The sequence below is a fragment of the Hemitrygon akajei genome, chromosome 11 (assembly GCF_048418815.1).
Source record: "Hemitrygon akajei chromosome 11, sHemAka1.3, whole genome shotgun sequence".
NCBI classification, from domain to species: Eukaryota; Metazoa; Chordata; class Chondrichthyes; order Myliobatiformes; family Dasyatidae; genus Hemitrygon; species Hemitrygon akajei.
The window spans coordinates 172,953,289-172,971,548 of record NC_133134.1 but is presented as its reverse complement, the minus strand read 5'-3'; the positions used below and the strand labels follow the sequence as shown (position 1 = coordinate 172,971,548).

Genomic DNA, 18,260 nt, shown 5'->3' with positions numbered 1-18,260 from the left:
CAAATCCTCTGTAAACCCTCCCCTCACATCCGACAGCCCCTGCAAATCCTCAGTAAACCCTCCCCTCACATCCGACAGCCCCTGCAAATCCTCAGTAAACCCTCCCCTCACATCCGGGAGCCCCTGCAAATCCTCAGTAAACCCACCCCTCACATCCGACAGCCCCTGCAAACCCTCCCCTCACATCCGGGAGCCCCTGCAAATCCTCAGTAAACCCTCCCCTCACATCCGGGAGCCCCTGCAAATCCTCAGTAAACCCACCCCTCACATCCGACAGCCCCTGCAAACCCTCCCCTCACATCCGGGAGCCCCTGCAAATCCTCAGTAAACCCTCCCCTCACATCCGACAGCCCCTGCAAATCCTCAGTAAACCCTCCCCTCACATCCGACAGCCCCTGCAAATCCTCAGTAAACCCTCCCCTCACATCCGGGAGCCCCTGCAAATCCTCAGCAAACCCTCCCCTCACATCCGGGAGCCCCTGCAAATCCTCAGTAAACCCTCCCCTCACATCCGACAGCCCCTGCAAATCCTCAGTAAACCCTCCCCTCACATCCGGGAGCCCCTGCAAATCCTCAGTAAACCCTCCCGTCACATCCGACAGCCCCTGCAAATCCTCAGTAAACCCTCCCCTCACATCCGGGAGCCCCTGCAAATCCTCAGTAAACCCTCCCCTCACATCCGACAGCCCCTGCAAATCCTCAGTAAACCCTCCCCTCACATCCGACAGCCCCTGCAAATCCTCAGTAAACCCTCCCCTCACATCCGGGAGCCCCTGCAAATCCTCAGTAAACCCTCCCATCACATCCGACAGCCCCTGCAAATCCTCAGTAAACCCTCCCCTCACATCCGACAGCCCCTGCAAATCCTCAGTAAACCCTCCCCTCACATCCGGGAGCCCCTGCAAATCCTCAGTAAACCCTCCCCTCACATCCGACAGCCCCTGCAAATCCTCAGTAAACCCTCCCCTCACATCCGACAGCCCCTGCAAATCCTCAGTAAACCCTCCCCTCACATCCGGGAGCCCCTGCAAATCCTCAGTAAACCCTCCCCTCACATCCGACAGCCCCTGCAAATCCTCAGTAAACCCTCCCCTCACATCCGACAGCCCCTGCAAAACCTCTGTAAATCCTCCCCTCACATCCGGCAGCCCCTGCAAATCCTCTGTAAATCCTCCCCTCACATCCGGCAGCCCCTGCAAATCCTCTGTAAATCCTCCCCTCACATCCGGCAGCCCCTGCAAATCCTCTGTAAATCCTCCCCTCACATCCGACAGCCCCTGCAAATCCTCAGTAAACCCTCCCCTCACATCCGACAGCCCCTGCAAATCCTCAGTAAACCCTCCCGTCACATCCGGCAGCCCCTGCAAACCCTCCCCTCACATCCGGGAGCCCCTGCAAACCCTCAGTAAACCCTCCCCTCACATCCGGGAGCCCCTGCAAACCCTCCCCTCACATCCGGGAGCCCCTGCAAACCCTCCCCTCACATCCGGGAGCCCCTGCAAACCCTCCCCTCACATCCGGGAGCCCCTGCAAACCCTCCCCTCACATCCGGGAGCCCCTGCAAACCCTCCCCTCACATCCGGGAGCCCCTGCAAACCCTCAGTAAACCCTCCCCTCACATCCGGGAGCCCCTGCAAACCCTCCCCTCACATCCGGGAGCCCCTGCAAACCCTCCCCTCACATCCGGGAGCCCCTGCAAACCCTCCCCTCACATCCGGGAGCCCCTGCAAACCCTCAGTAAACCCTCCCCTCACATCCGGGAGCCCCTGCAAATCCTCAGTAAACCCTCCCCTCACATCCGACAGCCCCTGCAAATCCTCTGTAAATCCTCCCCTCACATCCGACAGCCCCTGAAAATCCTCAGTAAACCCTCCCCTCACATCCGGGAGCCCCTGCAAATCCTCAGTAAACTTTCCCCTCACATCCGGGAGCCCCTGCAAATCCTCTGTTAAACCCTCCCCTCACATCCGGGAGCCCCTGCAAATCCTCAGTAAACCCTCCCCTCACATCCGACAGCCCCTGCAAATCCTCAGTAAACCCTCCCCTCACATCCGACAGCCCCTGCAAATCCTCTGTAAATCCTCCCCTCACATCCGACAGCCCCTGAAAATCCTCAATCCGACAGCCCTGAAAATCCTCAGTAAACTCTCCCTTCACATCCGACAGCCCCTGCAAATCCTCAGTAAACCCTCCCATCACATCCGGAAGCCCCTGCAAATCCTCTGTAAACTCTCCCCTCACATCCGGGAGCCCCTGAAAATCCTCTGTAAACTCTCGCCTCACATCCGACAGCTCCTGCAAATCCTCTGTAAACTCTCCCCTCACATCCGGGAGCCCCTGCAAATCCTCAGTAAACTCTCCCCTCACATCCGGGAGCCCCTGCAAATCCTCTGTTAAACCCTCCCCTCACATCCGGCAGCCCCTGCAAATCCTCTGTAAACCCTCCCCTCACATCCGGGAGCCCCTGCAAATCCTCAGTAAACCCTCCCCTCACATCCGGGAGCCCCTGCAAATCCTCAGTAAACCCTCCCCTCACATCCGGCAGCCCCTGCAAACCCTCAGCAATCCCTCCCCTCACATCCGGGAGCCCCTGCAAATCCTCAGTAAACCCTCCCCTCACATCCGGGAGCCCCTGCAAATCCTCAGTAAACCCTCCCCTCACATCCGGGAGCCCCTGCAAATCCTCAGTAAACCCTCCCCTCACATCCGGGATCCCCTGAAAATCCTCAGTAAACCCTCCCGTCACATCCGACAGCCCCTGCAAATCCTCTGTAAATCCTCCCCTCACATCCGGGAGCCCCTGCAAATCCTCAGTAAACCCTCCCCTCACATCCGACAGCCCCTGCAAATCCTCAGTAAACCCTCCCCTCACATCCGACAGCCCCTGCAAATCCTCAGTAAACCCTCCCCTCACATCCGACAGCCCCTGCAAATCCTCAGTAAACTCTCCCCTCACATCCGACAGCCCCTGCAAATCCTCTGTAAACCCTCCCCTCACATCCGGAAGCCCCTGCAAATCCTCAGTAAATCCTCCCCTCACATCCGACAGCCCCTGCAAATCCTCTGTAAACCTTCCCCTCACATCCGGGAGCCCCTACAAATCCTCAGTAAACTTTCCCCTCACATCCGGGAGCCCCTGCAAATCCTCTGTTAAACCCTCCCTCCCAACTCTTTATCCATTTCCACAGACGCTGCCTGACCTGCTGAGTTCCTCCGGCACTTTGTGTGTGTTGCTCTGTAGAACCTGGCGTTCCTGATTCGATATGATGATGCCCGGCTGAGTCCGACTGACAGTGTGGAGGGAGGGGGATCAGGGCCGGCCCCTGTACAGCTGGAGTTTCCCCACCCTGGCCAGCTGCCAGATGACGCCGGACTCGAAGTTGGCATCGTGCACTCCGGTGAAGTGGAAGGCTGCAGCCCCGCGGTTCTTCTCCCAGTAATGGTGCCAATTGCCCCGGGCGTCCATTCCGTAGCCAAACACGGAGAGCTGGAGGGGGTCACAGCAGTGTCACTGACCACAGCAGAATCCAGTGGGAAGGGGGCAAACAACCCCAGGCTGAGGGAACAAGTCTGACCCTCAAAACCACAGAGCTAAGGTGTGTAAAGGGAACCCCACCCCAGCCAACCAGCACGGCTTCTTCACCACAGATGTCTCCTCCCTCAGCCTTGGACCCAGCACCTCATGCCCTTGGGAGTCGAAGAGTCAGGAGACATCTCCCCCCTCCCACCAACCCTTACCCGCCTACCCACCTCATTTCTGCCCTCTCCCTTGTTCTCCGCTCCTCCCCTCTGCCCCATTACCGTAAGACATAGGATCATAGCTGACATTGTCCTTCTCAAACTCATTCTGCTGCCTTCTCTCCGTAACCTTTGTCACTCTGACTAACAAAGAACCTATCAACCTCTGCTTTGAATATACTCAATGACTTGGCCTGCAGAGCCACCTGTGGGAACAAACTCCACAGATTCACCACCCGCTGGCTAAAGAAATTCCTTCTCATCTCTGTTCTAAATGGACATTTTTCTATCTGCCCTCTGGTTCAAGACTGACCCACTATGGGAAACATCCTCTCCACAAACACTATCGAGGTCTTTCAACGTATGAGAGGTTTCAATGAGATCTCCCCTCATTCTTCTAAAATCCAGACCCAGAACCATCAAAAGCTCCTCATACATTAACCCCTTCATTCCTGAAATTATTCTCGTGAACCTCCTCTGGACCTTCTCCAGTGCCAGCATATCTTTTCTCAGATAAGGGGCCCAAAACTCTCAATACTCCAACTGTGGTCTGACCAATGACTTATAAAGCCTCAGCATTACACCCTTGTTTTTATATTCTACTGCTCTCGAAGTGAATACTAACATTGCACTTGTCTTCCTCACCCTGACTCAACCTGCAGGTTGATTTCTGAATTTTCTCCATTTAGAAAATAGTGTATGCCTTTATTCCTTCTGACAAAGTACGTGATCATACAACATTCCATCTGCCGCTTCTTTGCCCAGCTTCTCAAAGTGCTTCTTCAGATTCTGTTTCCTCAATACCTGTTTCTCCACCTATCTTTGTATCCTCCACAAACTTGGCCACAAAGTCATCAATTCCATCATTCAAATCATTGAAATATAACGTAAACAGAATTGGTCCCAACACAGTCACCGGTAGAACATCACTGGTCATTGGCAGCCAACCACGTGAGGCTCTTTTTATTCCCACTCTTTACCTCCTGCCAATCAGCCAGTGCTCTATCCATGCTAGAATCTCGTAACTTGTTAAGCTGTCTCATGTATGTCAACGGCCCCTTGAAAATCCAAGTACAGAACATCAACCAATCCTCCTTTGTCTATCCTGCTTGTTACATCTTCAGATTTGCCAGGCAAGAGTTCCCTTGAGGAGACCATGCTGACTTTTGTGATGTCCCTCCAGGAACCCTGAAACCAATGGAATCCAACATCTTTTCAACCACTAAGTCAGGCTAACTAGCCTATAATATCCTTTCTTCTGTCTCGCTCCCTTCATAAAGAGTGGAGTGACATTTGCAATTTCCCAGTTTTCCAGAACCATTCCAGAATCTATTGATTCTTGAAAGATTATTACCAGTGCTTCCACAGTCTCTTCAGTCACCTCTCTCAGAAGCCTGGGGTATATTCCAACTGGTGCAGGTGACCTGTCTATCTTCAGACCTTTCAGTTTCCCAAGCACCTTCTCCCTAGTAATAGCAACTATATTCTCCCCTGCACCCTGACATACTGCTAGTGTCTTCCACAGTGAAGACTGATGCAAAATACTTGTTCTGTTTGTCCATATTTCCCGTCCCTCCCTTTTACTGCCTCTCCAGCATTGTTTTCCAGTGATACAATATCTACTCTCACATTTCTTTTGCTCTTTACATATCGGAAAAAAATCCACTTTTATATTATTGGTTTCATATTCCTATCAGTTCACTCAGTTTCCCATTGCCCTGCCAAATTTGTTTAAACCGTCCCCAACAGCTCTAGACAACCTGCTCATAAGGATATAGGTCCCCCTCGGGTTCAGGTGTAACCTGTCCCTTTTGTACAGGTCATTCATTCCACAGAAGAGATCCCAGTGATCCAGAAATCTGTACGCCTGCCCCTGCACCAGATCCTCAGCCACACAGTCAACAGTCAAGATGGTCTCTTTTTACCCTCACTGACACATGGCACAGGCAGCAGGCCAGAGATTACTACACTGGAGATCCTACTTTGCAGCTTTCTACCAAACTCCCTATGTAGTATTGAGGACCTCCTCCCATTCCCTACCTATACCATTGGTACTAATATGTACCCTGACTTTCACCCGTCCCCTTCAGAATGTTACCTGGTCACACAGATGCAGGCCAAGGACAAGGGCGAGGAGGCCGGTGGACGGGTAACGGCCATGACCTTCTGCCCACACCTCATGCACGTAGTGCAAGAAGCCAGGGTGCAGGATGGCAGCCTGTAGTCAGAAAGCAGGGGTCACTGGTGTTGGGATCAGTGGGTCCCGAGGATTAGGGGTTAGGAGATGCTTGGGTTGTGTGTACTGTCCCTCGTTGGGGCAGTTACAGTTAGGGCGACGGGAGTCTGCGGTGAGGATGTTGACGGGGTCTGCGGTGAGGGTGTTGACGGGGTCTGCGGTGAGGGTGTTTACGGGGTCTGCGGTGTGGGTGGTGGTGACGGGGTCTGCAGTGAGGGTGGTGTTGACAGGGTCTGCGGTGAGGGTGTTGACGGGGTCTGCGGTGAGGGTGTTGACGGGGTCTGCGGTGAGGGTGGTGTTGACGGGGTCTGAGGTGAGGGTGTTGACGGGGTCTGCGGTGAGGGTGATGTTGACGGGGTCTGAGGTGAGGGTGTTGACGGGGTCTGCGGTGAAGGTGGTGGTGACGGGGTCTGAGGTGAGGGTGGTGGTGACGGGGTCTGCGGTGAGGATGTTGACGGGGTCTGCGGTGAGGGTGTTGACGGGGTCTGCGGTGAGGATGTTGACGGGGTCTGCGTTGAGGGTGGTGGTGACGGGGTCTGCGGTGAGGGTGGTGTTGACGGGGTCTGCGGTGAGGATGTTGACGGGGTCTGCGGTGAGGGTGGTGGTGACGGGGTCTGCGGTGAGGGTGGTGTTGACGGGGTCTGCGGTGAGGATGTTGACGGGGTCTGCGGTGAGGGTGGTGGTGACGGGGTCTGCGGTGAGGGTGGTGTTGACGGGGTCTGCGGTGTGGGTGTTGTTTACGGGGTCAGCGGTGAGGGTGTTGACGGGGTCTGCGGTGAGGGTGTTGACGGGGTCTGCGGTGAGGGTGTTGACGGGAGTCTGCGGTGAGGATGTTTACGGGGTCTGCGGTGAGGATGTTGACGGGGTCTGCGGTGTGGGTGGTGTTTACGGGGTCTGCGGTGAGGATGTTTACGGGGTCTGCGGTGAGGATGTTGACGGGGTCTGCGGTGTGGGTGGTGTTTACGGGGTCTGCGGTGAGGATGTTGACGGGGTCTGCGGTGAGGATGTTGACGGGGTCAGCGGTGAGGATGTTGACGGGGTCTGCGGTGAGGATGTTGACGGGGTCTGCGGTGAGGGTGGTGTTGACGGGGTCTGCGTTGTGGGTGTTGTTTACGGGGTCAGCGGTGAGGGTGTTGACGGGGTCTGCGGTGAGGATGTTGACGGGGTCTGCGTTGAGGGTGGTGTTGACGGGGTCTGCGGTGAGGGTGGTGTTGACGGGGTCAGCGGTGAGGATGTTGACGGGGTCTGCGGTGAGGGTGGTGTTGACGGGGTCTGCGGTGTGGGTGTTGTTTACGGGGTCAGCGGTGAGGGTGTTGACGGGGTCTGCGGTGAGGGTGGTGTTGACGGGGTCTGCGGTGAGGGTGGTGTTTACGGGGTCTGCGGTGAGGGTGTTTACGGGGTCTGCGGTGTGGGTGGTGGTGACGGGGTCTGCGGTGAGGATGTTGACGGGGTCAGCGGTGTGGGTGGTGGTGACAGGGTCTGCGGTGAGGGTGGTGTTGACGGGGTCTGCGGTGAGGGTGGTGACGGGGTCTGCGGTGAGGGTGGTGTTGACGGGGTCTGCGGTGAGGGTGTTGACGGGGTCTGCGGTGAGGGTGGTGTTGACGGGGTCTGCGGTGAGGGTGTTGACGGGGTCTGCGGTGAGGGTGGTGTTGACGGGGTCTGCGGTGAGGGTGGTGACGGGGTCTGCGGTGAGGGTGGTGTTGACGGGGTCTGCGGTGAGGGTGTTGACGGGGTCTGCGGTGATGGTGGTGTTTACGGGGTCTGCGGTGAGGGTGGTGACGAGGTCTGCGGTGTGGGTGGTGGTGACAGGGTCTGCGGTGAGGGTGTTGACGGGGTCTGCGGTGAGGGTGGTGGTGACGGGGTCTGCGGTGAGGGTGGTGACGGGGTCTGCGGTGAGGGTGTTGACGGGGTCTGCGGTGAGGGTGGTGACGGGGTCTGCGGTGAGGGTGTTGACGGGGTCTGCGGTGAGGGTGGTGACGGGGTCTGCGGTGAGGGTGGTGTTGACAGGGTCTGCGGTGAGGGTGGTGGTGACGGGGTCTGCGGTGAGGGTGGTGACGGGGTCTGAGGTGAGGGTGGTGTTGACGGGGTCTGCGGTGAGGGTGGTGTTGACGGGGTCTGCAGTGAGGGTGGTGTTGACGGGGTCTGCGGTGAGGGTGGTGACGGGGTCTGCGGTGAGGGTGTTGACGGGGTCTGCGGTGATGGTGGTGTTTACGGGGAGTGCGGTGAGGGTGGTGTTGACGGGGTCTGCGGTGAGGGTGGTGTTGACGGGGTCTGCGGTGAGGGTGGTGTTGACGGGGTCTGCGGTGATGGTGGTGTTTACGGGGAGTGCGGTGAGGGTGGTGTTGACGGGGTCTGCGGTGATGGTGGTGTTTACGGGGAGTGCGGTGAGGGTGTTGACGGGGTCTGCGGTGAGGGTGGTGTTGACGGGGTCTGCGGTGAGGGTGGTGACGGGGTCTGCGGTGAGGGTGGTGTTGACGGGGTCTGCGGTGAGGGTGGTGTTGACGGGGTCTGGGGTGAGGGTGGTGTTGACGGGGTCTGCGGTGAGGGTGGTGTTGACGGGGTCTGGGGTGAGGGTGGTGTTTACGGGGTCTGCGGTGAGGGTGGTGGTGACGGGGTCTGAGGTGAGGGTGGTGTTTACGGGGTCTGCGGTGAGGGTGGTGGTGACGGGGTCTGCGGTGAGGGTGTTGACGGGGTCTGCGGTGAGGGTGGTGACGGGGTCTGCGGTGAGGGTGGTGGTGACGGGGTCTGCGGTGAGGGTGGTGTTGACGGGGTCTGCGGTGAGGATGTTGACGGGGTCTGCGGTGAGGGTGGTGTTTACGGGGAGTGCGGTGAGGGTGGTGTTGACGGGGTCTGGGGTGAGGGTGGTGTTGACGGGGTCTGCGGTGAGGGTGGTGTTGACGGGGTCTGGGGTGAGGGTGGTGTTTACGGGGTCTGCGGTGTGGGTGATGTTGACGGGGTCTGCGGTGAGGGTGGTGTTTACGGGGTCTGCGGTGAGGGTGGTGGTGACGGGGTCTGCGGTGAGGGTGGTGTTGACGGGGTCTGCGGTGAGGGTGGTGACGGGGTCTGCGGTGAGGGTGGTGTTGACGGGGTCTGCGGTGAGGGTGGTGTTTACGGGGTCTGCGGTGAGGATGTTGACGGGGTCTGCGGTGAGGATGTTGACGGGGTCTGCGGTGAGGGTGTTGACGGGGTCTGCGGTGAGGGTGGTGTTTACGGGGTCTGCGGTGAGGATGTTGACGGGGTCTGCGGTGAGGGTGGTTACGGGGTCTGCGGTGAGGGTGGTGACGGGGTCTGCGGTGAGGGTGGTGTTGACGGGGTCTGCGGTGAGGGTGGTGTTTACGGGGTCTGCGGTGAGGATGTTGACGGGGTCTGCGGTGAGGATGTTGACGGGGTCTGCGGTGAGGGTGTTGACGGGGTCTGCGGTGAGGGTGGTGTTGACAGGGTCTGCGGTGAGGGTGGTGACGGGGTCTGCGGTGAGGGTGGTGACGGGGTCTGCGGTGAGGGTGTTTACGGGGTCTGCGGTGAGGGTGGTGTTGACAGGGTCTGCGGTGAGGGTGGTGACGGGGTCTGCGGTGAGGGTGTTTACGGGGTCTGCGGTGAGGGTGGTGTTTACGGGGTCTGCGGTGAGGGTGGTGTTGACAGGGTCTGCGGTGAGGGTGGTGACGGGGTCTGCGGTGAGGGTGGTGACGGGGTCTGCGGTGAGGGTGGTGTTGACAGGGTCTGCGGTGAGGGTGGTGTTGACAGGGTCTGCGGTGAGGGTGTTGACGGGGTCTGCGGTGAGGGTGGTGTTTACGGGGTCTGGGGTGAGGGTGGTGTTGACAGGGTCTGCGGTGAGGGTGTTGACGGGGTCTGCGGTGAGGGTGGTGTTTACGGGGTCTGGGGTGAGGGTGGTGTTGACGGGGTCTGGGGTGAGGGTGGTGTTTACGGGGAGTGCGGTGAGGGTGGTGTTTACGGGGTCTGCGGTGAGGGTGGTGTTGACAGGGTCTGCGGTGAGGGTGTTGACGGGGTCTGCGGTGAGGGTGGTGGTGACGGGGTCTGCGGTGAGGGTGGTGTTTACGGGGTCTGCGGTGAGGGTGTTGACGGGGTCTGCGGTGAGGGTGGTGATGGGGTCTGCGGTGAGGGTGGTGTTTACGGGGTCTGGGGTGAGGGTGGTGGTGACGGGGTCTGGGGTGAGGGTGGTGTTGACAGGGTCTGCGGTGAGGGTGTTTACGGGGTCTGCGGTGAGGGTGGTGGTGACGGGGTCTGCGGTGAGGGTGTTGACGGGGTCTGCGGTGAGGGTGGTGTTGACGGGGTCTGCGGTGAGGGTGTTGACGGGGTCTGCGGTGAGGGTGGTGTTTACGGGGTCTGCGGTGAGGGTGTTGACGGGGTCTGCGGTGAGGGTGGTGTTTACGGGGTCTGCGGTGAAGGTGGTGTTTACGGGGTCTGCGGTGAGGATGTTGACGGGGTCTGCGGTGAGGGTGGTGGTGACGGGGTCTGCGGTGAGGGTGTTGACGGGGTCTGCGGTGAGGGTGGTGACGGGGTCTGCGGTGAAGGTGGTGTTTACGGGGTCTGCGGTGAGGATGTTGACGGGGTCTGCGGTGAGGGTGTTGACGGGGTCTGCGGTGAGGGTGGTGACGGGGTCTGCGGTGAGGATGTTGACGGGGTCTGCGGTGAGGGTGTTGACGGGGTCTGCGGTGAGGGTGGTGACGGGGTCTGCGGTGAGGATGTTGACGGGGTCTGCGGTGAGGGTGTTGACGGGGTCTGCGGTGAGGGTGGTGACGGGGTCTGCGGTGAGGATGGTGACGGGGTCTGCGGTGAGGGTGTTGACGGGTCTGCGGTGAGGGTGGTGTTGACGGGGTCTGCGGTGAGGGTGGTTACGGGGTCTGCGGTGAGGGTGGTTACGGGGTCTGCGGTGAGGGTGGTGGTTACGGGGTCTGCGGTGAGGGTGGTTACGGGGTCTGCGGTGAGGGTGGTGGTGACGGGGTCTGCGGTGAGGGTGGTGTTGACGGGGTCTGCGGTGAGGGTGGTGTTGACGGGAGTCTGCGGTGAGGGTGGTGGTGACGGGGTCTGCGGTGTGGGTGGTGGTGACGGGGTCTGCGGTGAGGATGTTGACGGGGTCTGCGGTGAGGGTGTTGACGGGGTCTGCGGTGAGGATGTTGACGGGGTCTGCGGTGAGGGTGGTGACGGGGTCTGCGGTGAGGATGTTTACGGGGTCTGCGGTGAGGGTAGTGTTGACAAGGTCTGCGGTGAGGGTGGTGTTGACGGGGTCTGCGGTGAGGGTGTTGACGGGGTCTGCGGTGAGGGTGGTGTTGACGGGGTCTGCGGTGAGGGTGTTGACGGGGTCTGCGGTGAGGATGTTGACGGGGTCAGCGGTGAGGGTGGTGTTGACGGGGGTGTGCGGTGTGGGTGGTGGTGACGGGGTCTGCGGTGAGGATGTTGACGGGGTCTGCGCTGAGGGTGGTTTTGACGGGGTCTGCGGTGAGGATGTTGACGGGGTCTGCGCTGAGGGTGGTTTTGACGGGGTCTGCGGTGAGGGTGGTGACGGGGTCTGCGGTGAGGATGTTGACGGGGTCTGCGGTGTGGGTGGTGGTGACGGGGTCTGCGGTGAGGATGTTGACGGGGTGTGCGGTGAGGGTGGTGTTGACGGGGTCTGCGGTGAGGGTGTTGACGGGGTCTGCGGTGAGGGTGGTGTTGACGGGGTCTGCGGTGAGGGTGGTGTTGACGGGGTCTGCGGTGAGGGTGTTGACGGGGTCTGCGGTGAGGATGTTGACGGGGTCAGCGGTGAGGGTGGTGTTGACGGGGTGTGCGGTGTGGGTGGTGGTGACGGGGTCTGCGGTGAGGATGTTGACGGGGTCTGCGCTGAGGGTGGTTTTGACGGGGTCTGCGGTGAGGGTGGGGTATGTATGGGGGATGGAGTTTACAACTCTCATAGGGTCTCACCTTGTCCCAATTGGCCTGGATGAGATTCTTTGACCTGGAGGGGAAGGAGGGATTGTGTTACCTGGGTGGGCGTGTGGTGTTCATACCATCCGCCTCAACACAAAGCAATTGCTACCCCCTCCTTGTCACTTCATCCTACCCCTCCCACTGCACAAACCACCCCCACCCTCTCCCCTCCTCCCCCTCCCCTCCTCCGCCCTCATCTCCACCTCACTCCCATGCCTCCCTGTGGCTGTCACCTCCCCTGCGACTCCTCCTCCACCCTCCCCTCCTCCTCCCCTTTCCTGCTCTCCCTCTCTCCTCCACCCCGCGCCTCCTCCTCCTCCTTCCTCTTTTCCCCTCCTCCCCTTTCCCCTCTTCTCCTCCCCTCCCCCTCTTCTCCCCCTCCTCCCTTCCCCCACCCCCTTGTGCTCCCCCTTCCCCCTCCTCCTCCTCCGCACTCCTCCTTCTCCCTCCTCCTTCCCCCCTCCTCCTCCCCTTCCCCTTCCCTTCTCCTCCCCTCCCCCTCTTCTCCCCCTCCTCCTCCCCCCACCCCCTCGTCCTCCCCTTCCCCCTCCTCCTCCTCCCCTTCCCCTCTCCTCCTCCTCCCCTTCCCCCCTCCTCCCCTACTCTCCATTCATTACTTCCCCTTTCCCTCCCCTCCCCCTCTTCCTTCCATCCTCCTCTTCCCTCCATCCCCATCTTCCCTCCATCCACCCCCATCTTCCCTCCCCTTCCTCTTCCCAGTCCCCTTCCCTCTTCCCCCTCCTCTCCCCTCTTCCCCTCCTCTCCCCTTCCTCCTCCTCTCCTCTTCCCTCCTCCCCTCCTCCTCTCCCCTTCCCTCCTCTCCATTCATCACTTCCCCCTCTTCCCTCCCCCTATTCGCCCCTCTTCCCATTCCCCCTCTCCCCTCCCTCCATCCCCCCGTGATCCAAGAGGTCCAGCACTGAGAACTGATCTCAGTGATCACACATCCCGGAAAAACCATCCGATTCCATCCGAAATCCATCTGCCCTGTATTAGCAACCGACAGTGTTCCCCCATGTCACAGCCCCCCACAGTGTGACACAGCAGATACCCACTGAGAGGTTCCCCACCAAGCCAATACCACAGCGACCTACCACGGGGCATTCTCTAACCACTGGAGATCCCGAGGCTTAAATGGGACTAGCACCAGATGGACATCGGGCTCCAGACTCCTTGCGCTCTCTGGGTACATCAGGTGATGGGTGGTTTTGCTGCCGACATCAGTCTCATGTCCCTGAGTTTTGGCCTTGTTCATCCTTGGGAGAGGAGTTGGGGTTGAGGGGAATGAAAGATATTTGGTCGATTGTGAGAACGTGCCAGGTGTATATGCGGCCGTCCCTTTCTTTCGCACAAGGGCTTTGGAGTACACACGTTTTGTGTCGGCAGGCCCGGTTCAGCCCTCCCACACTGTACCGTGGCCAACAAGGCTCAAACACCTTTAATCAGACAGTGTCGCCGTCGTACCTCTGCAGATGAGTAACCCTTGTCACTACAGAGTCTTTCGCAGTCTGTGGGAAAGAAACACTGAGAGCGGTTTCCCCTGAAGTAGCACCAGCTTGGGACCCCCGTGGGGCTGAGTCAGACCCACTCTAGATCCCCGTTGAGAAGGATCTCCAGAAAGATAGTTTCCCAGGACTTCGGATCACTTTCCCCATTCATCCATAGATCGATAGATTCAAATCTCTGCCTCTTGACCCACGCAGATCCATGGGGTGATCAATCGTGTCCTGAAAGCCCCCAGTCCTGGATCCCAGGCTGCCACTAAATCCTGACTGTCACCAAATTTCTACAGATGGTCAGGGTAGGGCAATCTAACTGAGTGCATCAATGTCTGCTACAGAGGCCCCAATATGCAGAGTCAATGGAGAGAGTTCTCAGCTTCACCACACACTGACCCTCCCACCTTCAAGCACATATTCAAAAGGTGCTGTCTCAAGACGTCAGCAGGTTCGATATTGTCATTTAAAGTAAAATTGGATAGGTATATGGACAGGAAAGGAATGGAGGGTTATGGGCTGAGTGTGGGCCAGTGGGACTAGGTGAGAGTAAGCGTTTGGCACGGACTAGAAGGGCCAAGATGGCCTGTTTCTGTGCTGTAATTGTTATATAGTTATCCATCATTAAGAACCCCCACCATTTGGGCCATCCCCTCATTACCACCATCAGAGAGGAGGTATATGAGCCTGAACATTTTAGGAACAGCCTCTTCCCTCAGCCATGGACAGTGAACCCACAAATATGAATGTATAGTAAATCTCAAGTATTGCAATACCCTGCTGCCACAGTGCAATGATTTTCATGGCATATGTCCGTAATATTTAACCAGATTCTGAGTGCTCTTTCCTGTAAGGTCGCAGTGACGGCTCTGAACTGTTCTGGAGTCAGACAATGATAGGTAAAGTTGCCTTGATCACTGGAGAAACTGTGTCCCCATTCCACATGAACCTTCCCCTGGGTCTCTGTGCTGAGGGGGTGTGGGACTGCAGTTAAATAGCCCCATTCCATCTGGGCAAAAGTTAATGTCAAAATCCCACCTGAAAACAAAGCCATGCGAGTCGATTAACTTCCCGTAGTTTGATCCAATGAGATTCCCAGAGTTACCCACAACTGCACAGGTCTGACAGCGACAGGAGTTCATCCTCTGCACTGGCTTCGACTTGATCCCCCTCTGGAAGAGCTGGTGCTGAGCCACAGCCACGGCTGGTTTTCTCAGCTGCAGCTTCTGCAAGGACCAAGAACACGAGCAGATCTCACTGTGGAGCAAAACAACAACTCCCCCACCCTACTCCCACCACCCCTCCCAAACCAAACCTCCCACACTCCCACCACCCCTCCCAAACCAAACCTCCCACAGTCCACCCACCCCAAACACACACACTCCCACCCACCCCAAACACACACTCCCACCCACCCCAAACACACACTCCCACCACCCCTCCCAAACCAAACCTCCCACAGTCCACCCACCCCAAACACACACTCCCACCACCCCTCCCAAACCAAACCTCCCACAGTCCACCCACCCCAAACACACACACTCCCACCCACCCCAAACACACACTCCCACCCACCCCAAACACACACTCCCACCACCCCTCCCAAACCAAACCTCCCACAGTCCACCCACCCCAAACACACACTCCCACCACCCCTCCCAAACCAAACCTCCCACAGTCCACCCACCCCAAACACACACACTCCCACCCACCCCAAACACACACTCCCACCACCCCTCCCAAACCAAACCTCCCACAGTCCACCCACCCCAAACACACACTCCCACCACCCCTCCCAAACCAAACCTCCCACAGTCCACCCACCCCAAACACACACTCCCACCACCCCTCCCAAACCAAACCTCCCACAGTCCACCCACCCCAAACACACACTCCCACCACCCCTTCCAAACCAAACCTCCCACAGTCCACCCACCCCAAACACACACTCCCACCACCCCTCCCAAACCAAACCTCCCACAGTCCACCCACCCCAAACACACACTCCCACCACCCCTCCCAAACCAAACCTCCCACAGTCCACCCACCCCAAACACACACTCCCACCACCCCAAACACACACTCCCACCACCCCAAACCAAACCTCCCACAGTCCACCCACCCCAAACACACACTCCCACCACCCCTCCCAAACCAAACCTCCCACAGTCCACCCACCCCAAACACACACTCCCACCACCCCTCCCAAACCAAACCTCCCACAGTCCACCCACCCCAAACACACACTCCCACCACCCCAAACCAAACCAAACCTCCCACAGTCCACCCACCCCAAACACACACTCCCACCACCCCTCCCAAACCAAACCTCCCACAGTCCACCCACCCCAAACACACACTCCCACCACCCCTCCCAAACCAAACCTCCCACAGTCCACCCACCCCAAACACACACACTCCCACCCACCCCAAACACACACTCCCACTACCCCTCCCAAACCAAACCTCCTGCAGCCCGACCTTGGACTGTCAGTGAGTTTTCACACTGCCTTTGAGTGAGTTTGCTCGGATTCTCTGCTTCCCTCTCACATCCTAAAGTCATGCAGGTCAGTTAATGGGACATTTTGGTTGCCAGGAAAGTTAGGGTAGGGAGAGAAGAGGGGTTAGAGGGAAACAGGGAATTGGAGCTGGCATGGATTGGAGAGACATTCCAATGGTCTCCCTTTGTGCAGTAATTATTAGTGGGGTCCATTCCTGATGCGCCGACAGAGGGCGGAACACACCTAGTCGGAGGGAAGGTATAGCAAGATCCACATTTGGCATGCCCCCATGAACTCTCACCAATCTTTGTCTCTGCACCAGATGAAGTATTCTGTCTGGATGCATCTGGGCTTGGTGTGGTGTCTGCTCTGCACATCAGCTCAAGTGACTGTAGAGAATTGTGGTCCCATCACACACGCTGTCTGCTACAGCTTCCTTCATTATGCCTTCATTGATCACATTTTTCAGTGCTCCAGTGTTCAGAAGACCATAAAATATAGGAGCAGAATTAGGCCATTTGGCCCATCGAGTCTGCACTGCCATTTCATCATGGCTGATCCATTTTCCTTCCCAGCCCGATCTCCTGCCTTCTCCCCATATCCCTTCATGCCCTGACTGATCAAGAATCTGTCAACCTCTGCCTTAAATATACATAAAGTCTCGGCCTCCACAGCTGCCTGTGACAAAGAATTCCACAGATTCAGCACTGTCTGGCTAAAGGAATGTCTCCTCATCTCCGTTCTAACAGGGTGCTCCTCTATTCCCTCCATGGAGAAGCTGGGACTTGTACAGCAAGGGACAGTTTGCACATGAATTTGATGGGGATTAATATCCTAGTGGGAGGACTGGTTAATGCTGAACAATGGGGATGCAGAAAGATAGGAACCAGAGAGCCAGAACAGTGAGTGGAGAGGTTGTGGAGGCAGATGCTGGTAAGACCTCAGACAAAATCAGGAATCAAAAGGTTGACCAGCGTCCTGAGCTATGTAAGAAGTATCGTAGGAAAGGTGGATGATAGTGCTGAAGATGAGGTATCAGATTTACAAGCAGAAGCAATGAGTAGTGAGGAGGGGCTGTTGAAGGGCAACAGGATGAGTTGTAACATACCAGGCGGACAAAATCGAAAAGGGTGAATACAGGGCTAAAGGTATTGTATTTGAATGTGCCCATTCAACTGGTAGCATGTTTACAGGTTGGCATGTGTGATGCTGTGGGCATCACTGATTCATGGCTGAAAGAGATTATAGCTGGGAGCTTAATGTCCAAGAATACACATTGTATTGAAAGGACAGGCAGGAGACAGATGGGGAGGTGTAGCTCTGTTGGCTAAAAGGGAATGAAATCAAATGATTAGAAAGAGGTGACATGGGTCAGAAGGTGTTAAATCTTTGTGGATAGAGCTAAGAAACTGCAAGGTTAAAAAGACACTGATGGGAGTTGTATACCGATGCCCAAATAAAAGCAAGGATGTGGTCTACAAATTACAACGGGAGATAGAAAATGCATGACAAAAGGGCAGTGTTACAATTGTCATGGGGGATTGCAATATGCAGGTAGATTGGGGAAATCAGGTTGGTGCTGGATTATGGGGGTGGGATTTCTAGAGAGCCTGTGAGATGGCTTTTTAGAGCAGCTTGTGGTTGAGCCCACTAGGGGATCAGATATTCTGGATTGGGTGTTGTGCAATGAATTGGAACTGATTAGAGAACTTGAGGCAAAATAACCCTTAGTGATCATTATTCGATCAAATTCATCCTGAAATTTGAGAAGGTGAAGCTAAAGTCAGATGTATTAGTATTACAGCAGAGTAAAGGGAATTACAGAGACATGAGAGAGAATGTTGGCCAGAATTGATGGAAAAGTCACCACCTTTGTGTTGTCTGCAAACTTGCCAACCCACCCTTCTACCCCTACATTCAGGTCGTTAATAAAAATCACGAAAACTAGATGTCCCAAAACAGATCCATGTGGGACACCACTAGTCACAACATAAAGATCCTAGCCAGAGGCTCAGCAATCTCTTCCCTCACCTCGTGGAGCAGCCTGGGGAATATTCCATCAGGCCCCGGGGACCTATCCGTCCTAATGTATTTTAACAACTCCAACACCTCCTCTCCCTTAATTACAACATGCTCCAGAACATCAACCTCACTCATATTGTCCTCACCGTCATCAAGTTCCCTCTCATTGGTGAATACCGAAGAGAAGTATTCATTGAGGACCTCGCTCACTTCCACAGCCTCCAGGCACATCTTCCCACTTTTATCTCTAATCGGCCCTACCTTCACTCCTGTCATCCTTTTGTTCTTCACATAATTGAAGAATGCCTTGGGGTTTTCCTTTACCCTCCTCGCTAAAGTCTTCTC

The 18,260-nt window shown here is 57.0% G+C and overlaps 1 protein-coding gene across 5 annotated transcripts in view; it reads right to left on the bottom strand.

Moving 5' to 3' along the window:
* Positions 1–3,035: 3,035 nt before the first annotated feature.
* LOC140735211 (CMP-N-acetylneuraminate-beta-galactosamide-alpha-2,3-sialyltransferase 1-like) overlaps positions 3,036–18,260 on the bottom strand; it is a 36,701-nt gene continuing 21,476 nt past the window's right edge. For 2 of the 5 annotated variants that reach the window (XM_073059990.1, XM_073059991.1), the window contains exons 3-5: positions 14,431–14,618; positions 12,991–13,152; positions 3,036–3,487 (exon numbers count right to left, since the gene is read on the bottom strand). In XM_073059990.1, the coding sequence (XP_072916091.1) occupies positions 3,151–3,487; positions 12,991–13,152; positions 14,431–14,618 (687 nt within the window). In that variant the 3' untranslated portion in view covers positions 3,036–3,150. Of the gene's footprint in view, positions 3,488–5,836; positions 5,957–11,890; positions 11,925–12,990; positions 13,153–14,430; positions 14,619–18,260 lie in introns of all 5 variants that reach the window. The other 3 variants (XM_073059992.1, XM_073059993.1, XM_073059994.1) reach the window with 3 other exon arrangements.